At 40.4% G+C, this 13,803-nt stretch overlaps 1 protein-coding gene across 5 annotated transcripts in view; it reads left to right on the top strand.

Annotated features, from left to right (window-relative positions):
- The window catches only part of znf142 (zinc finger protein 142), a 57,224-nt gene that overhangs the window by 15,443 nt on the left and 27,978 nt on the right, over positions 1-13,803 (top strand). For all 5 annotated transcript variants that reach the window (XM_063051414.1, XM_063051411.1, XM_063051412.1 and 2 more), the window contains one exon: positions 7,665-7,842. In XM_063051414.1, the coding sequence (XP_062907484.1) occupies positions 7,665-7,842 (178 nt within the window). The remainder of the gene's footprint in view (positions 1-7,664; positions 7,843-13,803) is intronic.

Below are 13,803 nucleotides of genomic sequence, written 5' to 3'. Positions count from 1 at the left end.
GAAAAATTATCACTAATGCATCCACTATTTCTTGGGCCACTTCCTTAAGCACTCTGGGATGCAGACCATCTGGCCCTGGGGATTTATCTGCCTTCAATCCCTTCAATTTACCTAACACCACTTCCCTACTAACATGTATTTCGCTCAGTTCCTCCATCTCACTGGACCCTCTGTCCCTTACTATTTCTGGAAGATTATTTATGTCCTCCTTAGTGAAGACAGAACCAAAGTAATTATTCAATTGGTCTGCCATGTCCTTGCTCCCCATAATCAATTCACCTGTTTCTGTTTGCAGGGGACCTACATTTGTCTTTATCAGTCTTTTCCTTTTTATGAAGGGCTTCAGTCCAAAATGTCAACTGTTTATTCATTTCCATTGATGCTGCCTGACCTCCTGAGCTCCTCCAGCATTCTCTGTGTGTTGCTGTGGATTTTCAGCATCTGCAGAATCTCTTGTGCTTATACTTTGCTATACTGTTCTATGTTCTGTATTGTAAAATGGTCAGCATTTTCACACAGAGGGTGGTCTGTGTATGAAACGTGCTGCAGAGGAAGTGGTTGAGGCAGATATAAAACATTTAAAAGGCAATTGGACAGGTAGATAGATAGGAAAAGTTAGAAGGATATGTGCCAAACACAAGCAAGTGGAACTGACATAGCTGGGCATCATGGATGGTTCTATGTTCTTAAATCTGGCCAAGCAGGAGCTCATCTCGTGTACGGTTCCCATTCTGGTAAACTCACTTATTATTGTCACTGAGGTACAGTGGAAAACTCGTCTGCATAATGTCCATACAAATCAATTAATTACACTAGTGCATTGAGGTAGAGCAAGGTAAAACAATGACAGAGTGTGAAGTGTCACAGTTACACAGAAAATAGAGTGCAGGTAGAACATAAGGCTCAAAGTGGAAAGTAAATTTATTAACTAAGTACATATATGTCACCATATACAACCCTGAGACTTGTTTTCTTGAGGGCATACTCAGAAAATCGAAGAAACACAATAGAATCAGTGAAAGACTGCACCCATCAGGACTGACAAACAACTAGTGTACAAAAGACAACAAACTATGCAAATACAAAAGAAAAAATAATAATAATAAATAAAGAAGCAATAAATATCGAGAACATGAGATCAAGAGTCCTTGAAAGTGAGTCCAGAGGTTGTGGGAACATTTCAGTGATGAGGTGAGTGAAGATGAGTAAAGTTATCCCCTCTGATTCAAATGCCTGATTGTTGAGATGTAATAACTGTTCCTTCATCTGGTGGTGCGGATCCTGAGGCTCCTGTACCTTCTTCCTGACGGCAGCAGTAAGAAGAGGGCATGGACTGGGTAGTGGGGGGCCTTGATGATAGAGGCTATTTTCCTGCGACAGGACTCCATATACATATGCTCCCCACCACTACCTGTGATGGACTGAGCTGTATTCACTACTTTTTGTAGGAACTTTTGTTCAAGGGATTGGTGTTTCCATACCAGACCATGATGCAACCAGTCAATATACTCTCCACTGCAGATCTATAAAAGTTTATCAATGTTTCAGAATCATGCCGAATTTTCACAGACTTCTAGGCAAGTAAAGACTTTCTTCATAGTTACACTTACATACTGGACCCAGGACAGATCCTCTGAAGTAATAACATTGAGGAATTTAAAGTTACTGACCTTCTCACCTCTGATCCCCTGTTGAGGACTAGCTCATGGACATCCAATTTCCTCCTCTGGAAGTCAGTAATCGGTCTTGCTGACATTGAATGAGAGGTTGTTGATGTGGCAACACTCAGCCAGATTTTCAATCTCCCTCCTATATGCTGATTCGTCACCATCTTTGATTCGGCCAACGACAGTGGTGTCATCAGCAAACTTAAATATGGCATTGCAGCTGTGCTTAGCCACACAGTCATTAGTATAAACATAGAAACATAGAAAATAGGTGCAGGAGTAGGCCATTCGGCCCCTCGAGCCTGCACCGCCATTCAGTATGATCATGGCTGATCATCCAACTCAGAACCCTGTACCAGCCTTCCCTCCATAACCCCTGATCCCTTTAGCCACAAGGGCCATATCTAACTCCCTCTTAAATATAGCCAATGAACTGGCCTCAAGATCATGGGGCTAAGCACACAGACTTGTAGTGCACCTGTGCTGATGGAGATCGTGGAAGAGACGTTGTTGCCAGTCCAAACTGACGGGCCTGCAAGTGAAGAAATTGAGGATCCAATTGCATGAGGAGGAGGTGGGTTGTGAGGCATTTTTGTAGCACCCTGAAGTTTCCCACAGGAGCTCAACCATAAATATAACAAGTACTTTAACATTGGGGTTGCATTTGTACAGCAGGACGTGTTGAACATCAGGGGAGGATTCCGCGAACAGCTGTGTGTTAAAGGCCTGTGCAATTGGGTGTGTTATTATTGATGACAAGTCCCTGGTATTCTGTGAAATAGCACCATGAGCTCTTTACTCATCTACAGGGGACAGTGGAGCTATAGTTACATAATTTAGAAAGTTAGAATTCTCTGGGGAATAAAACTGTCATAGTTACAGAGCCATAGAACACTACAGCACCGATGGGCCCTTTGGCCCATCTAGTCTGTGCTGAACTAATATTCTGCCTAGTCTCATCGACCCACACATGGACCATAGCCCTCCATCAATGTACTTATCCAAACTTCTCTTAAATGTTTCATTTGAACCAGCATCCACAACTTCTGCTGGCAGCTCTATCCACACTCTCACCACCCTCTGTGTGAAGAAGTTCCACCTCAGGTTCCTCTTAAATATTTCACCTTTCACCCTTAACCTATGAGTTCTAGTCCTAGTCTCAACCAACCTCAGAGGAAAAAGCCTGTTTGCATTTACTCTAATTATACCCCTCAAAATTTTGTATACCTCTACCAAATGTTTCCTTATTCTCCTATGCATTTGGGAATAAAATCTTAACCTTATCATCCCTGAAGAAGCTGGCAGTGTTTGTCATGGAAAAGTTGATTATATTCAATACTTGCACCTGTTGGAAGTCCAAGAAGAGTTTATTCATCATATATGCCAGGAAAGCACAAGGTCCTTTTTCAAAGTCCTAACCTATTCCACTTTTCCCTATAACTCAGGTCCTCAAGTCCTGGCAAAATCCGTTTAAATTTTCTCTGTACTCTTTCAATCTTATTGTTATCTTTTATGCATGTAGGTGACCAGAACTGCACACAATACTCCAAGATTGACCCCACTAACGTCTAGCAACTTCAACATAATATCAGTCCTAATTCTCCACAATCTTTGATACAATTGACACAACATTCTCCTAGATCATCTTGAGAATGGGGTTTTCCTTTCTGGTAGTGTCTTTAATTAGTTTCACTTGTATATCTTTGAGAGAAAATAATTTTGTTTCTCTTGGAGACCAACTTTCTAAAAGATGTGATGTATGTTTTAGTATTGCTCAGGGAAGCTGTCTTGGTCCCATATTCTCTTTATACATCCATCCCTTAGGAGATGTCATAAGAGAGCATAAACTTCATTCACAATTATACATCTCAGTTGAACCTGATGATGATAACACCCTATTTTCTGATTCCTGGTATGGCTGCAAAAGCAAATGGTTAAGAAATAATTTCTTAAAGCTAAATGAAGATAAAACTGAAAGTCTTTTGGTTGGTCCCAAAACCAAAGGGGAAACTTCTTGATAAACTTGGGAATTTGGCTTCCCTTGTAAAATTAGAAGGAGCAAGCCTAAGTATTATCCTTGATTCTGATTTGAATTTTAAATCCCACATAAAGAAAGTGACCAGCACAGCATTTCTACACTTAAAAATATTGCTAAGGTACGATATGTCCATTTCAGTCATGTAATGATGCCGAGAAAACAATTCATGCCTTTATGCCCAATAGACTAGATTACGCAGTACACTTTTTACTGGCGTTCCAAAGCAATCTATTGACAAACTTCAGTTCATTCAGAATGTCACTGCTAGTCTTTTAACCAAAACCAGTAAGGGGGACCATATCGCTCTCATTCCAGCTACTCAGCATTAGCTTTCTGAAACTTTAAAAAATGATTTTGAAGTTCTCTTACTTGTTTTTAAAGCTCTGAATAGTCTGGGATCAGAGTACATCACAGAATCGCTTTTGTTTTATAATCCTGTTTGAGCTCTTGGGTCTTCTACTGCTGGTCTCTTAAATTCAAACAATCTCCCACAAAAGATCATTAGTAGGTCAGCTTTTTTGAGCCACACTCCCAAACTGTGGTATTCAGTACAAAACTATAAGGGATGCAGACTTAGTTGGCACTTTTAAATGCCAGCTCAAAACCTATTTATTTAATCTTGCTTTGAACTAACATCTTTTTGTCTTTTATTTTCATGCTTGCACTTTATCCCGTTGTAAAACACTTTTAACTACATCATATGTATAAAAAAATACTCTATAAATAAGTCATTGTCATAATATCTACAGTACTATGCAAAAGTTTTAGGCGCCTAGATTTTTTATTTGGTTTCAGATGGTATGGCCTCCACAGAACCCTGATGTCAACATCATTGAGGTTGTCTGGGATTACCTGGAGAGACAGAAACAGGTGAGACAGCCAAAATCTGCAGAAGAACAGTGGCAAGTTCTTCAAGATGCTTGGAACAACCTACCAGCTAATTTTCTTATAAAACTGCTTGACAGTGTACCTAAGAGAATTGATGCAGTTTTAAAGGCAAACAGAGGTCACACCAAATATTGATATGATTTAGTTTTTTTTTACTGTTTACTGCACTTTATATTCATTTTTTTGATATTTAGGAACTTTTCATTATTTTTGAAAGCACCTTCACTTTACAGATTTTTTTTTACATGTCCCTAAGACTTTTGCACAGTACTGTATTTTTTTTCTCTCAGTTCAAGCCGGTTAAACTTGAGGTATGGACATAGCCAAGCACACTCATTTCTCAGTTGCTTTTGGACAAACTTTTGGATTATACTAGTAGTGTTTAGTGCTGTGGCTTTCTGAAGATTTAGAAAAGTATTGCTCTGTAGGCCTAATTGTATAATTGTATTGTGACTTTGGGGTGATACTATGAGGGGTGATTGATAGGTCAATTTTAGAAAACCTAGCACATTTATTTTTCAACATAGGCCCCTCCTACATGTACACACTTAGTCCAGCGGTCATGGAGCATACGGATCCCTTCTTTGTAGAAGTGGTCCACAGCAGGGGTGATTGATAAGTTTTAAGGTAGAAGGAGATGATTTATTAACTTCAAACTTTCTGCATAATCACTCAAAGAGCTGAACTGCATGTGCATGTAACGAGAGCGTCTTGGACCTCCAGGTGGTCCACAGCAGGGGTGATTGATAAGTTCGTGGCCTAAGGTAGAAGGAGATGAGTTATACTACTGTCGTTACATGCACGTGCAGTTCAACTCTGAGTGAAAATGCAGAAAGTTTGAAGTTAATAACTCATCTCCTTCTACCTTAGGCCACGAACTTATCAATCACCCCTGCTGTGGACCACTTCTGGAGGTCCAAGACGCCGACTTCTACAAAGAAGGGATCTGTATGCTCCACGACTGCTGGACTAAGTGTGTAAATGTAGGAAAAATAAATGTGCTAGGTTTTAAAACATTGACTCCTTCTATCTTAGGCCACAAACTTATCAATCACCCCTCGTACTTGTAGAAGTTACTGTTGGGACAATGTATACCCTGTTCATATTCCATAGTCTTTCAATTTCCTCTTTTAATTCAGCATCTTTCTGATGTATCTCACTTAATGATTTCTGTATGTTATGTCTGTTTGGAATGGCTACATCTATTAAGTTGTTCATGCTTGTTTATCCTGTAATATTATATCCAGACTGTTATTATAGATGGTCCTAAGGGATCGGTCGTAATATAACTTGTAGGACTCTGACTCTAAATTTGGAACAGGCTTGTATTTATAGTAAGGTATTGTGCTTTTTATCAGGTGGTATTTTAAAGCAAGATTTTGGTGAATGATGTTTGCCACTTGATTGTGCCTGTGTAAGTAATCAGATTGAGTGAAGCTGCTACAGGATCCTGTAATGTGTTGGATTGTTTCTGGTTTCTCTTGGCATTTTCTGCATTTATAATCTTGAATTTGTTGGTCTCTTGTTCTGTATTTTAATGATTTTTTTTTGTGTTAACTGGCTAGTCTTGTATTGCCACAAGAGCCATTCTGTTTCTGGGTAGAGGTCTCCAACTCTGAGCCAGGCATTCAATGCTTCCTTGTAAACATCTAGTCTGCTCAGATCGTGGAGATGTCTTCCGTGGAGGATCATGCTCTTCCTTCAGTTAACATTTTCTTCTGTAGTGATCATTTATTTGTTTTTCTGGGTTTTTCATTTGTTTAGTAGTGTGTACTTATCAGAATTGCATATGCTTGTGTGGAGTGCTGAATCCTGTTATCATTGATGAAAATGTATCCAGAGACGTTGAGTAATTTTTTAATGTCTATTTTCCCTCTTCTTCCTCCTGTCCTAGGTAGTGTTAATCTAATTACATTTGAGTGTAGTGTTTATTGTCTTTGTCATATTTTTACTATTGAGCTCTGTTTGGCAGATTTTCTTAAGTCTTGAAGTAAACTTGTCACAAGTTTTCCCTTTATCACACAATGATCTATTTGCTTTGCTTGTTGATATCCTAGATACTTGTATGTTTCATATTCATCCATCAGCTGTATTGTATCCTGCTGCCCTGTTTTATATTCTGCTAGCTCTATTGCACGTTCTTTGTGTTTAATGCTCTGCCCTAAACTAATCCAAAATTCATGTCTATATCTTTAGGAAATAGTTCACTGTTTGAACTAATTGCTTTAGCTTTACTGATGAAGGAGCGTGTAATTTCAAATAGTCATGTATAGAAGTGTGTCAAAGTGTACTTCATTTAGTTGTCTCTGGTTTGATACTCTATTTACGTCTGATTCAGTGAATTAGAAAGCAGGTTTTAGCTAGACAAAGCCCAAGTGGGCTTAGAGAATCACCCTGGAAAATGCCTCAGTTTATTTTCATGATAGTGGTTGTTTTTTTTTGTTTGTTGATAGATAGGGTGATTATAGTATGCTAATGCATCATCAGATGTTGTAGGAATTTCACAGGTATTGGATGCAGTGTGTACACACACACACACACACACACACACACAGACTACTAACCATGAGTGTGGGATGGAATCAAATTCTTTTTAGCAGTCAGTGTAACAACATGAAAGATTCTTGCTCTTCTGCTGGGCTTGATTTAGAATTACAGAATCTATTATAAGTTCTTTACATCCTTTCATACCCTTATGGCATCAATAATGATAATTATTATTATCCCAACTCCTATATGAACGCCAATGTGCCAAAACCTCTTTTTTGCAACCCTAAACACAAGAGATTCTGCAGATGCAGGAAATCCAGAGTAATATGCACAAAATGATGGGGAAACTCAGCAAGTCAGGCAGCACTTACAGAAAGGTACCTATCTGTCTGTGACCCTATCTGCCTGGGACGCCACTTTCAAAGGATTATGCATCTTTATTCCCAGATCCCTCTGTGTGTGATAACATTTCATTTAGGCCTAACAAAGATTTTATACTTCTGTGGGAACTGAGGTGTGTTTGTAGAATAATCATTCTGTCTAATTAGATTTTATTCTGTTGGTTTTAATCTCTTCTTTAGGTGAGAAGCCACATAAATGTGAACTGTGCGATTTCACCTGCAGGGACATGGGCTACTTGTCGAAGCACATGCTCACGCATTCTGACCATAAGAATTACATGTGTACAGAGTGTGGTTACATTACCAAGTGGAAGCACTATCTCACGGTTCACATGCGCAAACATACCGGCGACCTGAGGTAACAACCATTCTTTGTGCAAATTTTGAGTGTGTCAAGGGACGTCACCAGTAGAAGGAATACGTGCTTATTTGAAAAAAACCTACCTCTGACATCCCCTCTCCCCCTATACTTTCCTCCAATCACTTTAAAATTATATCCTGTCATATTAGCCATTTCTGTCTTGTGAATAGGTCTCCGGCTGTCCCCTAGATCTATGCCTCTTATCATTTTGTAAACATGTATCGTCCCCTCTCGTCAATCATTCACTCCAAAGAGAAAAGTGCTAGCTCATTCAGCCTTTCCTTATAAGACATACTTTGTAATTCAGCAGCATCGAAAGCTTCCACATCCTTCCTATTAAGAATGTCCAGAATGGAACACAATACTAAGTGTGGTCGAACCAGAGTTTTGGAACATATAACATCTACAGCACAGTACATACAGGTCCTTTGGCCCATGATGTTGTGCCAACCTTCCAGACTACTCTAAGATCAATCTAACTCCTCCCTCCTACATAGCCCTCCATTTTTGTATGAACCATGTGCTTTAAATGTGTCTAATGTCTCTAACTGTTTTTTAAATGTCTCTAATGTATCTGTCTGTACCTCCACCATTGGCAGCATGTTTCACACACCACTCTGTGTAAAATTAACTTCCTCCAATCACCGTAAAATGATGTCCACTAGTATTAGGCATCTCCATTCTGGGAAAATGTCTCTCCCTGCACACTTGATCTATGCCTCTTATCATCTTGTATATCTCTATCAAGTTGCCCCTCATTCTTTTTCGCTCTAAAGTGAAAACTCGCTCAACATATACTCATAAGACATGCCCTCTAATCCAGGCAACATCCTGGTAAATCTCCTCTGCACTCTCTCAAAAGCCTCTACATCCTTCCTATAACGAGGTGACCAGAACTGAGCACAATACTGTAGGTGTGGTCTAACCAGAATTTTATAGAGCTTTTAATATTGTTCATTTAATATACTTTATGTAATTTAATATAATGTCATTTAATATATATTCAATACAGTAGTATAGTGTTTAGCATAACACCTTACAGTGCCAACAATCACTGATCAGAGTTCAGTTCCTGCCGCTAACTGTAAGGAGATGTATGTTTTCCTCATGGGTTTCATCTGAGTGTTCAGGTTCCTTCCCACATTCCAAAGTGGTACGGGTTAGGTTTAGTAACCTGTGGGCACGCTACGTTGGTACTGGAGGCATGGTGACACTGGCGGGTTGCCCCCACCACATCCTCAGATGGTGTTGGTTGTGGACGCAAGTTACGTATTTCACTGTACATGTGACAATTAAAGCTTATCTTTAAAATATCGTTATCTTTATTAATTAATAATTAAAGTTTGCCAATATTAGTATTCAGATTTTCACTATTAGAATGGTGGAAAAATGTAAATCAGAATCAGTTTTATTATTACTGGCATATGTCATGAAATAAGTTGTTTTGCAGCGTTGCAGTATGTAATAAAATAAAGAGTGTATATGTATATATGGAGGGAAAGTATAGGATGATTTGGCAGATGAATGAGTGGCTGAGAAACTGGTCCAGGGGCAAGGTTTCAGATTTCTCTACCATTGGGATCTCTTCTGGGAAGGTATGGCCCATACAAAAGGGACGAGTTACACCTAAACCCGAGGGGAACCAATATCCTTACGTGTAGGTTTGCTAGAACTATTGTGGAGGGTTTAAACTAATTTAGGGAACCAAAGTAATAGGGCTGTTGGTTTACAAGCAGAGGCAGTGTGTAGTGGGACTATCAAGAAGGACAGACAGATGATAGGGCAAAATTGCAGTCATTGGGAGGAGTTGTAGTGTAAAAGGGGAAAAAAATGAACAAGGATGTGGGATACAGGATTGAAAGTTTAATATATGAATGTGCCCAGTATACGCAATAAAGTAGATGATCTTGTAGCACAGTTAGAGATTGGCTGGTATGATGTTGTGGACGTCACTGAGACGTGGCTGAAGGAGGATTATAGTTGGGAGCTTCACATCCAAGGATACACATTGTATCGAAAGGACAGGCAGGTAGGCAGAAGGGGTGATATGGCTCGGTTGGGAAAAAAAGACATCAAATCCTTAAAAGGAGATGGCATAGGATCAGAAGATGTAGAATCCTTGTGGGCAAAATTAAGATAGTGCAGGGGTAAAAAGACCTGATGGAGTTATATACAGGCCTCCAAACAATAGCCAGGATGTGAGCTATAAATGACAACGGGATATAAGAGGCTTGACAAAAAGGCAATGTAATGATGGTCATGGGGGATTTCAGTATGAAGGTAGGTTTGTGCTGGATCCCAAAAGAGAGAATTTGTAGAATGCCTAATCTACTGCCCGTTACACCGCTGGCGTTTAGGACAGCAGTGAGGGTCCTCCATCTTGGTTTTCACTGTTGTCAGTCATACAATTTCCAGTTGGAGATTCAGGAATACTGTCACACTCAGAAGTAGAAGGATTCTTCATTGCTGTTTCCGTAACAGTTTTGTTTTACCAGTCAGAGTTGTTAGCCCTGAGATGAATCCCTGAACCTGGAGGACCAGTTGATCACGCTTAGTCTGGCCTCTACCCTTTGACCTGTTTGGCATGAGTGACCCTACCAAGAGCTAAAGCATAAAGCCCTGACTCCAGCCTATGTAGCTGTCTGGATCATTGAGGCACGCAGGCCTCCAAACCCTGCGACAAGGTTGTGGTCCTCTTGGACAGTAGAATGCCTACAAGATGACTTTTTAGAGCAGCTTGTAGTTGAGCCTACTAGGGGATCAGCTATTCTGGATTGGGTGATATGAAATGAACCAGATTTGATTAGGGAGCTTAAGGTAAAGGAACCATTGGGAGACAGTGATCATAATAGGATAGAATTCACTCTGCAATTAGAGAGGGAGGAGCTAAAGTCAGATGTATCAGCATTACAGTGGAGTAAAGGGAATTACAGAGCATGAGAGAGGAGCTGGCCAAAGTTGATTGGAAAAGGAGTCTAGCAGGGATGATAGCAGATCAGCTGGAGTTTCTGGGAGCAATTCAGAAGGTGCAGGATAGATACATCACAAAGAAGAAGTATTCTAAAGGAGGATGACACAACCATGGCTGACAGGGGAAGTCAAAGCCAACTTAAAAGCAAAAGAGGGGGAAATTAGAGGATTGGAAAACTTAAAACCAACAGAAGGCAACTAAAAAGTTATACAGTGGGGAAGAGATTAAAAATAAAGGTAAGCTAGCCAACAATATCAAGAGGATACCAAAAGCTTTTTCAGATGTATAAAGAGTAAAAGAGAGATGAGAATGGATATTGGACAGGTGGAAAATGGCACTGGAGAGTCAGTAATGGGGGACAAGGAAATGGTGGACGAACTGAATAAGTATTTTGCGTTAATCTTCACTGTGGAAGACACTAGTAGTATGCCAGAAGTTCCAGTGTCAAGGACAAAAATAAGTGGAGTTACTATTACTAGGGAGAAGGTGCTTGGGAAACTGAAAGGTTTGAAGGTAGATAAATCACCTGGACCAGATGAACTATATCTGAGGTTTCTGAAAGAGGTAGCTGAAGAGATTGTGGAAGCATTATTAATGATCTTTCAAAAATCACTAGATTCTGGCATGGTTCCAGAGGACTGGAAGATTGCAAATGTCACTGCACTCTTCAAAAAATGAGGAAGGCACAAGAAAGGAAATTATAGGCCAGTTAGCCTAACCTCAGTGGTTGGAAAGATGTTGGAGTTGATTGTTAAGGATGTGGTTTCGGGGTACTTGGAGGCATGTAATAGGCCTCCAAATATTTACATAATGGTTTCCCTAAGAGAAAATCTTGCCTGACAAATGTTTTAGAATTCTTTGAGGAAATGACAAGCAGGATAGACAAAGGAGAATTGGTGGATATTGTGCTCTTGGATTTTCAGAACGCCTTTGACAAGCTGCTGCACGTAAGGCTGATAAACAAGCCCAGGGTGTTACAGGAAATTATCACTGGCTAATTGGCAGGAAGCTAAGGGTGGGAATAATGGGCGCCTTTTCAAATTGGCTGCTGATGACTAGGGGTGTTCTGCAGGGAGTTTGGTGTTGGAACCACTTCCTTCTACTTTGTATGTCAATGATTTGGATGACGGATTTCATCACTTTGTGGGCAAGTTTGCGCATCAATACGAAGACAGATGGAGGGGTAGTTTTGAGGAAGTAGAGAGGCTACAGAAGGATTTGAACAGATTAGGAGAATGGGCAAAGAAATAGCAGATAGAATACAGTGTTGGGAAGTGTATGGTCATGCACTTTGGTAGAAGGTATAAAAGCATTGATTATTTTCTAAATGTAGAGCAGGGGTCCCCAACCTTTTTTGCACCGCGGATCGGTTTATTATTGACAATATTCTTGCGGACCGGCCGACATGGGGAGGGGGTAGAGTTGCCAACGGACAAGAGGAGCGGTCAAATACATTGGGTTTACCCCGAGAAAGACTACCATGACCATGAAGCCTTGCATGGGCACCTGTATGCGCATGCATGTATATTCCGATTTTTTTTCTACAAATCGTTTTTGGCGATTCTATTCGGGGGTGGGGGTATTAATCACGACCGGACTATAGGTAATAAGTGGCTAATACACTCAATTTCGTTTCTAAAAGGGTTTATCTAACAAATTTAATATTAAACACACAGCGCATATTTTCCTCGCATGAATATAGTGATAAGTCAATAATCAGGGGAGCTTGAAGTAAGTGTTGAACGAACTTCCAGTAGAAGTGGTAGAGGCAGGTTTGATATTATCATTTAAAGAAAAATTGGATAGATATATGGACAGGAAAGGAATGGAGGGTTATGGACTGAGTGTAGGTCGGTGGCACTAGATGAGAGTAGCGTTCGGCATGGACTAGAAGGGCAGAGGTGGCCTGTTTCTGTGCTGTAATTGTTATATGGTTATAAGGTTTTATAAGTCAATAGCATCATAACATTTTAAGTAACGTTTGGATATTAAACACACAGCACATATTTTCCCCATATGAGCATATAAAATCATTGCAACACACCAATATCACTGAATCAGTGGGAGCCCTGGGCTTGTTTCCCTGCAACAAAACGGTGCCATCGAGGGGTGATGGGAGACAGCGATAGTCGAAGGGGGTTCCTTATGTTTCAGTCTATTTCGCAATTTAGTTTTCGTTGTATTCATTGCAGAGATATGTTGGAAATGGAAGCAACGTTTTCAGTGCTTTCGTGGCTATCTCAGGATATTTAGCCCTGACTTTGATCCAGAATGCCAGCAAAGATGTTATGTCAAATGTACTTTTCAGCCCGCCGTCATTTGCATGTTCGAGGAGTTGATGATCTTCCCGCCCTGACATGGATGACGCGCGGGTAATGACCTCGCGTGCATTCAGGTTCAACAGTGGCTGTGACAGGGAATGAGGAAAGGTGCAGCTGACTCATATCGCCAAATCGTATCGTTTCCTCGCGGCCCGGTAGCACATACTTTGTGGCCCAGTTGTTGGGGACTGCTGATGTAGAGAATATTCAAAAATTTGAGGTGCAAAGGGGCTTCAGAGTCCTTGTGCAGGATTCCCTCAAGGTTAGTTTTGCAAATTGAGTCAGTAGTGAGGAAAACAAATACATTCATTTCAAGAGAACCAGAATATAAAAGCAAGGATGTAATGCTGAGGCTTTATAAAGCACTGGTGAGGTCTCACTTGGAGTATTGGAGCAGTTTTTTGGCCCCTTATTTAAGAAAGGATGTGCTGAGATTAGAGAGGGTTCAGAGGAGATTCATGAGAATGATCCTGGGAATGAAAGGCTTATTGTATGAGGAGTGATTGATAGCTCTGGGCCATTACTCACTGGAATTTAGAAGAATGGGGGGGGGGGTTAATCTCATTGAAACCTATCAACTATTGAAAGGCCTTGATAGAGTGGATGATTCCTATCATGGGGGAGTCTAGGACCCAGGGGCACAGCCTCAGAATGGAAGGACATCCA

The sequence above is a fragment of the Mobula hypostoma genome, chromosome 6 (assembly GCF_963921235.1).
Source record: "Mobula hypostoma chromosome 6, sMobHyp1.1, whole genome shotgun sequence".
Classification (NCBI taxonomy): domain Eukaryota; kingdom Metazoa; phylum Chordata; class Chondrichthyes; order Myliobatiformes; family Myliobatidae; genus Mobula; species Mobula hypostoma.
Note: the sequence above shows the minus strand (reverse complement) of the source record. Positions and strands in the feature narration are given on the sequence as shown.